The following is a 12,539-nucleotide window of genomic DNA, read 5'->3' as shown; positions in this document are numbered from 1 at the left end:
GGCATTTGCCAAGGCCCACAGCCTGCTAAAAGGATGGACGCTGGAAAAGTGTCAGAAGGTGGATTTTTCAGATGAATCTTCTGTTGAATTACACCACAGTCGCCGCAAATATTGCAGGAGACCTACTGGAGCCAGAATGGATCCGAGATTCACCCAGAAAACAGTGAAGTTTGGTGGCGGAAAAATCATGGTCTGGGGTTACATCCAGTATGGGGGTGTGCGAGAGATCTGCAGGGTGGAAGGCAACATCAATAGTCTAAAATACCAAGAAATCTTAGCTACCTCTTATATTCCCAACCATAAAAGAGGCCAAATTCTGCAGCAGGACGGTGCTCCATCGCATACTTCCATCTCCACATCAAAGTTCCTCAAGGCGAAGAAGATCAAGATGCTCCAGGATTGGCCAGCCCAGTCACCAGACATGAACATCATTGAGCATATGTGGGGTAGGATGAAAGAGGATGCATGGAAGACGAAACCAAAGAATATTGATGAACTCTGGGAGGCATGCAAGACTGCTTTCTTAGCTATTCCTGATGACTTCATCAATAAATTGTATGAATCCTTGCCAAACGGCATGGATGCAGTCCTTCAAGCTCATGGAAGTCATACAAGATTTTGGATCTCACAGCACCACAACTTAATTTGCTGACATATTTTTGTATTTGCAGTAAATTTGTTCCATTTCTGTATAGGCGACAAAACTTTTGTCTTGCCAAAATTTGACCTTTCTGTCTTGATTAAATGATAAATATTTTTTCTGTGAAAATTATTTATTTCAGTGCATTAAACATCATTTGGGAGGGTTTTAGCTTTTCATATGAGCTATTTCTAACACCAATGAATTAATTAAAAGTCAGGTTAATATCAGGTATTTCTAGAAAATAGATAAGCGACAAGACTTTTGTTAGGGACTGTAGTCAAGCCAACAGTTCTCATATTAATTACTGTTATGTGTCTGATATTGTAGAGAGCGATACATAAAACGCATGACCAGTCTGATACATCGACTTGTAGACGAGCCTGTATAATTAACTCTTCTTCTGAATCAGTTTCTGGTCAGACATCTATGGCTGAAATAAACCAGTATTTCCACTTGCCATTGTTTACGTTTACAACAGTAAAGTTGAGCGAGTGGATCAGGTATTCTGAGCTGGTGCGATTGAGTGGAGGCGTGTATAGTAAATGAAGCAAGGGTGTAGAGTTACATTCAAGCTATTTTAAGGCATAAAACAATCATTTTCACCAGAAAGAAAACTGAATAATTTTTTGTGGGGCTCCAGACCAGGTTAAATACATTTGTCAAATATTGTGTAACTTTCATTGTCAGAGAACAGCAGTTATAGGTCAGTATAGCTGCATATCAGGGAGATCTTTAATGAGAGATGAATTCGAGATTCTTGGCATGAGGACAGAGGACTCATCCAGAACACAGTGATGAATATGGTCACGCTCGGTGAAGCACTTTCAATGGCTCCAGGGAAGGAATGCTGGCGCTCGTCAGCTGGGTTTGGAAAACGACGGCTCCCTCAGAACACATCTTGAGTTTCCCACATTTTGCTGAAGGATCTCTAGACAGATGTGACTGATGGGAATGGAGTGAAATTACATACATTGATGTGCTGGTTCATAACTATGAAAAGTAGTCTTTTTCTTGCCATAATTGCTGTTATTATGTTATATAATCAATATCTGCCACAAACTATATGATTCTCACAGTATTTAATATAACATCAAATGTTGTGTGTGAAAGGTTACAGCGGTAAAGATGAGGTCAAATAAGTCTAACATCGTAAAAGAAGGTGCAATGACATTCCCAACTATTGGTTTTCTTTTCAGGTAGAACCGTTCTTCATCAGCTTGGCGTTGTTTGATCTGTCCAAAGGCTGTAAGATCTCTGCAGACTTCCATGTTGACCTCAACCCACCCTGCGTGAGGGAACTGATTCAAGACGGCTCTCCTGGAACGCCAATAGAACCGGGAGGAGGAGACGGAAATGAAACACTCAGGGTTAACGGACACGGCCTACCGGTTCTCCAGAGGGTCGCAGAGTCTCTCTTCCGCTTCCCTACTCAGGTAAAAGCTCATGATGCTGCCATGGTAATGCTTTGTATAATTGGGATGGCTTTCTAGAGATGTTTTGTACATTTTTTGGGGGAAAGTCACTTTTGAAAAAAATCTTTTGCTGAATGAAAATGCTGTTCTTCCAATACCATAATGATGAAATGATCTTATATAAAGACTTTAGGCCAGATTTACTAAACAGTGCAAAATAGTGAGAGCTCAATTCCAAAAAAGTGCAGATGGTAGTGGAAAAATCTACTGACGATGCACAAATTAAGAACAAAGATGCAGCCGGATCGTTTCCATAATGACCAGCACAATCTACCAGTTAGCGTCTGGTTTAAGACGTGCTTTTTTTGGGCGGTTAATAATGGCACAAACACCATTTAATTGATGAGTGCAAACCTTAATAAATCACCTTGCATGATTAATTTAAATAATCTCCTCCCATATATTTTGCGTCTGAAGGGAAACTCCTACAAATACATATTCAATAAGGTCAGCGGCAAAAATAACTGTGCCTTTTCAGCGCTCATTTTTCACTGCATGTCTTTAGTAAATCCTGACAGCAGTTTTTGAAATGCCAAAAGAGGGTTTGATTTGATTTATGATTTTTATTTGATTTTTGTTATTTTCATTATTCTTATTTTTATTTTTATTTGTTTCTCACAGGCCCAAATCAGATGAACCCATCTTTGACTCTATGATATTCTTGTTTCTAGATATGGCTCCTTTCCTCAAAAGAAATTGATTTGTGTGTGTGTGTGTGCGTGCGTGCGTGCGTGCGTGCGCGTGCGCGTGTGTGTGTGTGTGTGCGCGCCTGCCTATCAGTTTCATGGTTCCAGACGGAAACCCTTAGCAAGCGTCACTAAAAACCAAGAGAGAGCTTTTTGTTCATTATATCGTGACAGATTTATCCTGGTCACCTTTTAAAATCTGCACTCTGCTGAATATTTCTGTGAATGACTGGCAACCCTTCCCAGTAAGCATTATCCAGCACTGCTGAATAAGAAGGATGCTTCTGCTGTGCTTCTGATGGGGAAGTCAATGTGGTTTCAGAATTTTGCACATCTATGCAGTTTGCAGGGCTGCAGGTGGCTGAATATTGTCGTTGTTTGGCTGACTTGCGTCATTTTCCCTTGTCATTGTATTTCTGCCTTATGTTGAAAGCCTGTGTCCATTTTGCAATAACGACCACAAAGGCAAAATCATGTGCACATGAACTTTCATACCACATTAGCACTAAGTTTAGTGTATACAACTGAAAACATTCTTTTGCTTTATTATTTACATCTGTCACCTTTTGCAGGCCTGATGCCTTTTAATGCAAGATGACACGGAGACCTGTGCTAAATAAATGCACCTTTTATCTCGGGTATTTATGTTTTTTAGTTATGAATCATGAATCGTTGAACTTCACTAATCCTCTCAAGGCCTACTTATCTGAGTGTGCTCACAAGTGTGTGTGTTTCCATGTGTTTGAGCTTGCTATGACGTGCATGGCGTGTGGCCAGGGCAGAAACAGCTTTAAGTTTTAACACAGCACTGTTTCATAGCACTAATGCTACACACTAAATCAAAGCCAGTGCCATGACTGTCTCAAGCCTCTGCTGGCAGGCTGGGGAAATGTGACGTGGCTTTACTGGAACTGACATGGCTCAGGGCCCCGTGCAACACTGGGCAGGGCAGCTGACATGAAGAAGAATAGATGGCTGAATGTGTTGTTAGAGGAAAAAAGAGAGGGAAAATAGAAGCAAAAATGGAAAGACAGAAATTAAAGAGTATGAGCAATATCTTACAGTTTAGAATATTATGATTTTTATTTCTTTTGATGACTTGGATAAATTTGATTGTGCATACACTAGTAATTTGATAGAATTAGTCTAACGAGGCCAGGATTTAATTTCCTTCTCTTTCACCTCTTGTGTTCGAAAAGACTGCAAATGTGGCCAAATAGTGAGTGCACTTCATTCCACATTTGAGAGCCCTGTTTGATTTTAAGCTTGGTAGTTAAAATACATGCAAAGAAAAGGACTTACTATTTATTTATTTTATTTAATTAAAAAAAAGGAAAATAATGCCTATAAGTATTATTATTTTAAATATTCTATCAGGTTAAAACCGATAACAAATCACCAAAGCAGCTATACCAGTCTCTCTTTCCCATTTAATTTAATTAATTTAAGTTAATGGTACACTATGTAACTTTTGGCCCTCTAGTGGTAAAAAACAAAAACTGCATGCAATTTTGTGGAAGAATTGTTTTGGTTGTGCTCCGGTGTCATGACAAATCCTGTCCGCTATGAAATTGTGTCCGCAAGGACCACTAGAGAGATTCTATTGGCTGAATTACGATTACAATTCTTACAAAATCGCGTTTTGATTTTGAATTGTGTTAAAATAGTCTTTAATGTCTTACAAATCATAGGTTTCATATACTAGTAGTAAATAACTGAAGCTATAAGTGCTTATATAACTATATAAGATATATACGCATATCTCGTATGTAATCTATTTATTTTGTGCACCTGTTCTGTATATTGCTGGGTTTTTTTTATTTATTCTTTATTATTTACATTATAGGTACATTACTATGTCATGATTTTGTATTGGTACTTAGTTTATCAGTCAAAATAATTTTGCTCCCATAGCAATCAGTTACATATTTCAAATGTCCAGAATGTATAACAACTTTTGATCAGGCATTTAAAACCACTACCAGCGGACACAATTTCATAGGCGGACAGGATTTGTCATGACACCGGCTCTGAGTGACTGTGCAGATGATTATGACCCTTCAGGTAATGCTTTACGATGAACTCTATTAGAAAGCTACATATGGCAATCCATCTGTTCAATATAATACCTTACTCACGTATTGGAGTAATAAAAACACATTTTCCATGTTGCTTTTACAACATTTCAAATCCCTCAGTTCTCGCCACCTCCGAAAAGCCAAGCCAATGTTGATTCTTGTTTTATTACGAGCTCTGTTGCGCTTTCTTTTTGCTGGCTCTCCTCTGTTCCTCCGTTTATTTTTATTAAAATGAGTGATTCCCCCAGAGGTTGGAAATTTAGCTGCTCTATGTCAACCTTTCTCGCTGCCGTCCTGACAAGGTCTAAAACATAAACAGCAATAGGCTTTCCTATTAATTGGGAATCAGGGTTAGATAAAAACACGCTTTAGAAGAACGATTGATGATGTATTGACATGACATAATGTTGTTAATTTTTAATGTTATTTATTTTTTAAATTTTGAACAAGAAAAGTTACAGTCTTACACAGAACTTCCATGATCAACAAACCACTTACCATTAAAATCTTTGATTAATCATCTATAAATATATCTCTAATAATATCCTCTTTACTAAAGAACATCCTTACAACCACAGTGTCTTTTGTCTTATCCAGGGTATTTTCTCCGTCACCAACCCTCACGCAGACATCTTCCTGCTGGCACGGGTGGAAAAGGTTTTACAGAATGGCATTACTCATTGCGCTGAGCCTTACATTAAAACCTCCGACATCAGCAAGGTCTGTTGCTGAATAACACACACATTCTTCAAGACAACTGTAAAATCTTCTTAGGCATGATGTCTTTCTACTAGAACAGAGCTTTATATTACACAAGTCTGATGGGGAAAATTAAATAATTGTGTATAAAGATAATATTAAAAAATGTGTTGGTTAAGTAATGCTTTGCTAATAAAATGTGGCTTTTCATTCCAATCAACTCATGATTTATTTATTTATGTGTTTTGTTAATTCAGATTTAAATGCTTCCAGAATGTACTGTAGAATATTTTCATGCCTTTTTTTTTGTGTCTGTTTCTCAGACAGTGCAGAAAGTCCTGAAGACTGCCAAGCAGACGTGCCAACGGCTGGGCCAGTACCGGATGCCCTTCGCTTGGGCTGCCAAGTAAGACACAGAAACTCACTTCTCTTATTCACTTAAAGGGATAGTTCACTCAAAAATGAAAATTCTTGTCAACATTTACATTTCGTCCAAACCAGTAAGACTTTCAGAGCACAAATTAAGATTTTTTGATCAAATCTGAGAGATTTCTGTCCCTCCATTGACGGCTACACAACCACCACTGACACTTTATAAAGTTCATAAAGAGATCGTAAAACTAATCTAAATGAATTAAGTGGTTTAGTCTACATTTTCCGAAGAGACACACTGACAGAGAGAACGACAAGTTTCTTCACAAGATTTGGAACGGAAATCTTAGGGGTTTGGAACAAATGAGGGTGAGTAAATGATAACAGAATGTACATTTTTGGGTGAACTAACCATTTAATGGACTAGTTAGACTGAGTTATATTATCTATGTTAAGTAGAATTATGTGCCTTTCAAACTAGAATGTCACAGTCAGTACACTCCGGACAGAGCTTAAGACAGCTTTTAAATATTTAGACAGTGATTAAGTGTTTTAAAGTTCATTTCTTGTGCAGAGGACATCAGGATGTGTGTGTTGTGTGACTTCAGACAGGTGTTTAAAGATTCACAAGGCAGTTTAGACATGGATGGGAAGTTCTCTCCACTCTACCGCCAAGACAGTAGCAAGATATCCACAGAAGACCTCATCAAACTGCTGACTGATCTCAAAAAGTGAGTGATAACACATGTTCTAGATGAGAGAATAATCCTTTGATGTCTGCTATCCCTAAATGGTCACTGTTATTTTGACAAGTTGGAAATGATCCAGGATCAGCATGTCTATCAAACAATCATAGTACTCAGTTTATCCTTAAACTGAACCCTACGCATGAATTAATGTTTTATCAAAGGGAAGTGTCCAGCCTCTAAGGGTGTGTTCTCACTTGTCATGTTTGGTTTGATTTAAAACAAACTCTGGTTTGATTGTTCTGTTAGTGCGGTTCTTTTGAATAAGTGTGAACGCTGCCATCCGAACCCTGGTGTGACCAAACAAGCGGACTGAGATGGGTCTCGGCCTCCTTCCAAACAAACTCTGATGCGGCTCGTCTGAAATATGAATGCAGCATGGACCAAAGACATGTAAACAGAATAAAAACAGGATGTGATGTCACAAGATGCAACCCTAAATAGGACAGATTGCTCAAACATGGTTCTTCTTATCATAGGAGCTACGCTGCCCTGACAGTTTGGTAGCTTAGAAATCTAGACGCACCCTAGCAGCAGCAAATCTAATCTGACTGCGAGTGTCGTCTAGCAACTCTCAATGACCTTCTGAGCTGTAAACGCCAAACTATCACATCGTGTGTAGAGTCGGTGGGTGGGGCTTAACATAATGACGCCAGAGTTGCGCTTGCATGCTTCTAGTAAACACAGAAACTGGCGAACGGCGGGCTTTCGAATCAGCTCGGACCGCGACTCTGGAAGACTTGGAGTTAAGCTTTTCTCTGAGAAAAAGACAAAGAACGGCACTGAAGTCATTCTTAAGAAGGAAAGATGTGTTCTGAGTTTTGCCGACCGGATACAGTGAAAGTTTAATATTTTCAACGAGCTCCGCTTCACCTTCGTTGCTCTGGTTGGTTGTAGCGCTATCCTATTGCATGCACGTCGCAAATGCCATCTCCTTGCAGCATATCTTTGTTTCTGTGCAACAGAGAAATTCCTGGCACTGTTTTACCCTATCACACATTTTATAAGCTCTTCACAAGTTCTCAGCTGGTCAAAATACCATCATATGTACACACACGAACGTCAGCGTCTAGCTCAGCGCCCAGTATTGTTTTAGATGTTTGGCTGCAAAATATACAATAAATTTGATTTACACTATTAAAAAAAATTGCAGTATTTTCTTTGCAATAAGTGTAGTTAGATACTATTTGCACCTCAGTATTTTAGTACATTATAAAAGTATGCAATAATAACATACTGAGTGTAAATGATTGTTTATTAAAGAAATGGTGCCTTATTGGGACATTAAAGCCCTCCCTACACCTACCCCTAAGCCTGCCTGATAAACACTTTATTAATAATAATTTAATTCCACTTTTCACATATTTTCTTCATATTTATTAAAAATAAATGCCTTTCCAATATGATACGAGAAAGTGTGAAGTTTGGCAAAAGGCAGATTCAAACTCAGGTTGATCGTGTCAAAAGTATCTGCAACGCACCTTACTTGGACCACCATACTTTCTTTGAGCGAATAAGTGTAAATAGCATCTGCCAACTCCGTTTTTGTTTTGTATATTTAGGTTTACTGTATTGTTAAAAATGACAGAGTGAACGCTAATTGAACCAGGATTAAATGTATCATTTTCTTTTTTGGTCCAGACCAAAAAGAACCAAGCGAACCGAACTACAAGTGTGAACACACCCTGACATTAGTTCTCTATCCCTAAAATCGGATTAGTTGATGGGAATGACGTGTTCCACTTCCCACTCTTCACTCATACGCATGTATTTCCCTGTTAGTCGCTTTTATTGCATTATGCATTAAGAGTTCAGTGTTTTGAAGAGACATTTTTCTTTATAGACCAGAGAAGAACAAGCTGCAGATAATCCCTGGACAAATTAACATCACTGTTGAGTGTGTTCCTCCAGACTTATCAAGTAAGTTGTTTGTCTGTTATGTTATTGCTTGGGCATTTAACATTTGCTAACATCTATTTCGAATCTAAAGGTCATTCAGTTATTGACTTCTCATTAGCACTTTATCTACCGACACATTTTTGACTTGTAATATTGTCATTTGAATTTGTAACCTACTTGTTGAAAACAGATCGCATTTTCTATATAATCTACAATATAATGTTAGAGGATAATGTTAAAGTCACATTTACTGTATAATCTACAATATAATGTTAAAAGGATAATGTTAAAGTCACATTTACTATATAATCTACAATATAATGTTAGAGGATAATGTTAAACAGTCACATTTACTATATAATCTACAATATAATGTTAGAGGATAATAATAAACAGTCACATTTACTATATAATCTACAATATAATGTTAGAGGATAATGTTAAACAGTCACATTTTCTATATAATCTACAATATAATGTTAGAGGATAATGTTAAAGGGGGGGGTGAAATGCTGTTTGATGCATACTGAGCTTTTTACACCTTTAAAGACTTGGATTCCCATCCTAAACATAGACAAAGTTTCAAAAACTAATGTTGGACGTTTGATGGAGTATTTCTGTGTTAAAAATACTCCTTCCGGTTTCTCACAAGTTTCGGTGAGTTTTTTTCGAGTATGGGTCAACTTGACGTTAAATAGAGCGGAAGGTCCTTGTATGGGCCGTATGGGCTCCTCTCCCGGTAGGGTGCGCGCGTGCGTGACTAGAGGGAGGGAGAGGAAATGCACGCTGTAAACAGTCTCTCAGGTGCAGATCCAGTCGTCCGTGAACACTTATGACGCGCCGCGCTCCACTTTATTCCTATGGGTGACGTCGAGCGACTTCAACGCTTCAGCACAGCATTCCGGGAAGGCAGCGCTGCATTTGAACCGATTTGAACGCAGAAATGACGGGAAGCTTCAAGGCATCGCTTCAGTCGCGTCGCAAAGTGGATTTCCACGGTCACTGCTGTCACAGGACTTCACCAAATCATACCAAAGAAGTGTGTTTTTGACAGAGCGGTCCTGCTTTGGAAGATGCCGGTGAGTAAATCAACTTCAAATGTCTCTGCTATTGGCTACCGTCGCGTGAGTAAACATCAGTAAACGATACGATCGCGTGCTTCGTCATTCAAATGCGCTAACGGTTACTCCATTGTTGTTCTGTATAACGTTACACTATTCTGACTCTGACGTGCAAAACCGTTTTGCTTGCTACCTCTAAGGTCTAGTCACATACAATAGTCCATAAACCGAATCATGTCCTCATAAACTGCACACAAAGGCCCCTAAATACAGTACATACCACAGAGACGGACATCCTGATGTTGCCGTTTCTCCTGTTCAATTTATTTCAGCCTCAGATTTGATTGTGGATCATTATCTGTATTAGCTGAGATAGCCATGGGTTTCTCCACGCTTGAGGACGTCACCGCTTTGCGCGCTCATCATTCTTTAGCTCCGCCCACACGATACGCCTCCAGGCGCTCGGTTTTTTCCGGAAAGACTCGGTACAGCCCATATTTCTTTTATAAATATGATAAAACTAAAGACTTTTCGGAGATATGAAGGATGCAATACTACTCTATAGGTACTCGAGATTGACATGAGATTGACTGAAACTGAGTGTTTCACCCCCCCTTTAAACAGTCACATTTTCTATATAATCTACAATATAATGTTAAACAGTCACATTTTCTGTATAATCTACAATATAATGTTAGAGGATAATGTTAAAGTCACATTTACTATATAATCTACAATATAATGTTAGAGGATAATAATAAACAGTCACATTTACTATATAATCTACAATATAATGTTAGAGGATAATAATAAACAGTCACATTTACTATATAATCTACAATATAATGTTAGAGGATAATGTTAGGGCAATGTTAGACTATATAAAGTTACAGGAATGTTAGAGGGTAACGTTAGATTATAAAAGGATAACATTAAGGTAACATTTGGGAAACATTATTAAAGTGTTAAGATGCCTTTCTGTTGAACCGAATTTCGAAAGGAGAATAGTACGGGAGCTGGGTGGAGTTCCGATTATATGCGTTTGCGGAGATTTTGGATCCAATTTGAGCTAACCTCTACAATCTTTTTATTTTTGATGTATTGAGGGTCATTTGTTTTGTGTAGATATATTCATACATGCATTACATTCATTAAAATCATTTGAAATGCATTACATTTCATCCATGATGAAAGCCGAGGGTAACGGTTGACTGACGAGATGTGACAAACGTATGCGAATGTCGTGTGCAGTGGAAAGGCAACTTAGGATATAATGTTAGGGGAACGTTAGAATATAACGGGAAAGTTAAATGGTAATGTTAGGGGAATGTTGGATTATAAGAGGATAACGATAGGTAACGTATAATGTTAGGTAAGGAATATTTACCTTGAAAGTCATGGAAATGAATTGGTATAAATGCGTATAAACCCTGAAACTTTATCTTCATAGATTCAGTCACATCGTCTTATATTCCCGTGAAGCCATTTGAGGAACAGTGTGAGAGGGTGTCTGTGGAAGTGGAGGAGTTTGTTCCTGAAGAGGCGAAATACAACCACCCATTCACTGTCTACAAGAACCATCTCTACGTCTATCCTCAGCAGCTCAAATACGACAATCAGAAGACATTTGCCAAGGTGGGATTCCTCACACTTCTCAAAGCACAATCTGTAATTACTGGAACGGGGAAGCTGTGGGTGGTGGTACAAAAACAAGCTCCTTCGAGCAGTAACAATGTCTGCCTACGTGTTTTCAAACATGAGGCTTTGTGAAAAGCCCCCGGGATTCTATTCGTAATCAATTCATGAAAGATTGTATCTCTAATTAAGCAGACTTCTGGGTTAATTGCTTCCTCCTGCACTGCTGGAAAGCTTATGATGCTGGCTATTTGCCCTGTTACTCTCTCTAACTTCTTTTCTTCTAAATTAGAGATGCTACCAATCATATACAGACCTATTCAACATGGTTTTTAATGACATCGGTTCATTAGCTTTCATTCAGTTTTCTTAATTAGCAATATATAAATTTATACACTATATATTGCTTCATAATGGTTTTCTCAAATCTGTATTTTACACATTACACTTTACAGTAAGGTTCAGTAGTTAACATTAGTCAAAGGACAACTCCGGTGAGAAATTAACCTAGGGGTAGTTAACAGATGGTTACCGAGTAGATCGTTCTCTGGGATGCGTTTTCATGGAAATCGAATGTAAAGAGTTTTATCTTTAAAAACAGATTAGCTTATAACACTAGTCTATGGGGCACAGGGTAGTGAAATTAAATCGCTAGTTAATACCACTAACAAGGCTCAAAATAGCCTCACACTAACACGGCAGCATAATGAGGGTCCCTACATGCAAACCAAAGCATTGAAAACTTTGTAAGTGTACAAACAGTTTAATAAGAAGATACTTTATAAACACAGCGCATTACGCGTTCACGGACAGGCGCCATCTTGGAAAACAGTCTCGACTCATTGAGTCACAAACGCTGTGCTAAGTGATGAACTGTGACTTGGAGTCTCATATGGTCCGTTGTTTCCGGAAGAAAACACTGAACGCAGCAGAGAAAATAAATAAATAAAAATAAAAATGTCCATGTTATTACATTTCACAAACTTAATTCCTATCGACCAGCTCACTTAGAACAGCGCTCGTGGCTCGACTGGGTGAGACTGTTTTCCAAGATGGCGCCTGTCCGTGAACGTGTAAGGCGCTGTGTTTATAAAGTATCTTCTTATTAAACTGTTTGTTCACTTACAAAGTTCTCAATGCTTTGGTTTGCATGTAGGGACCCTCATTATGCTGCCGTGTTAGTGTGAGGCTATTTTGAGCCTTGTTAGTGGTATTAACTAGCGATTTAATTTTACCACCCTGTGTCTA

At 38.4% G+C, this 12,539-nt stretch overlaps 1 protein-coding gene across 3 annotated transcripts in view; it reads left to right on the top strand.

Annotated features, from left to right (window-relative positions):
* dock11 (dedicator of cytokinesis 11) overlaps positions 1-12,539 on the top strand; it is a 128,550-nt gene that overhangs the window by 31,059 nt on the left and 84,952 nt on the right. For all 3 annotated transcript variants that reach the window (XM_067445448.1, XM_067445433.1, XM_067445442.1), the window contains exons 12-17: positions 1,840-2,076; positions 5,477-5,599; positions 5,902-5,984; positions 6,559-6,681; positions 8,540-8,616; positions 11,107-11,291. In XM_067445448.1, the coding sequence (XP_067301549.1) occupies positions 1,840-2,076; positions 5,477-5,599; positions 5,902-5,984; positions 6,559-6,681; positions 8,540-8,616; positions 11,107-11,291 (828 nt within the window). The remainder of the gene's footprint in view (positions 1-1,839; positions 2,077-5,476; positions 5,600-5,901; positions 5,985-6,558; positions 6,682-8,539; positions 8,617-11,106; positions 11,292-12,539) is intronic.

The sequence above is a fragment of the Pseudorasbora parva genome, chromosome 1, assembly GCF_024679245.1.
Source record: "Pseudorasbora parva isolate DD20220531a chromosome 1, ASM2467924v1, whole genome shotgun sequence".
NCBI lineage: Eukaryota > Metazoa > Chordata > Actinopteri > Cypriniformes > Gobionidae > Pseudorasbora > Pseudorasbora parva.
This window is presented reverse-complemented; position numbering and strand designations above follow the sequence as displayed.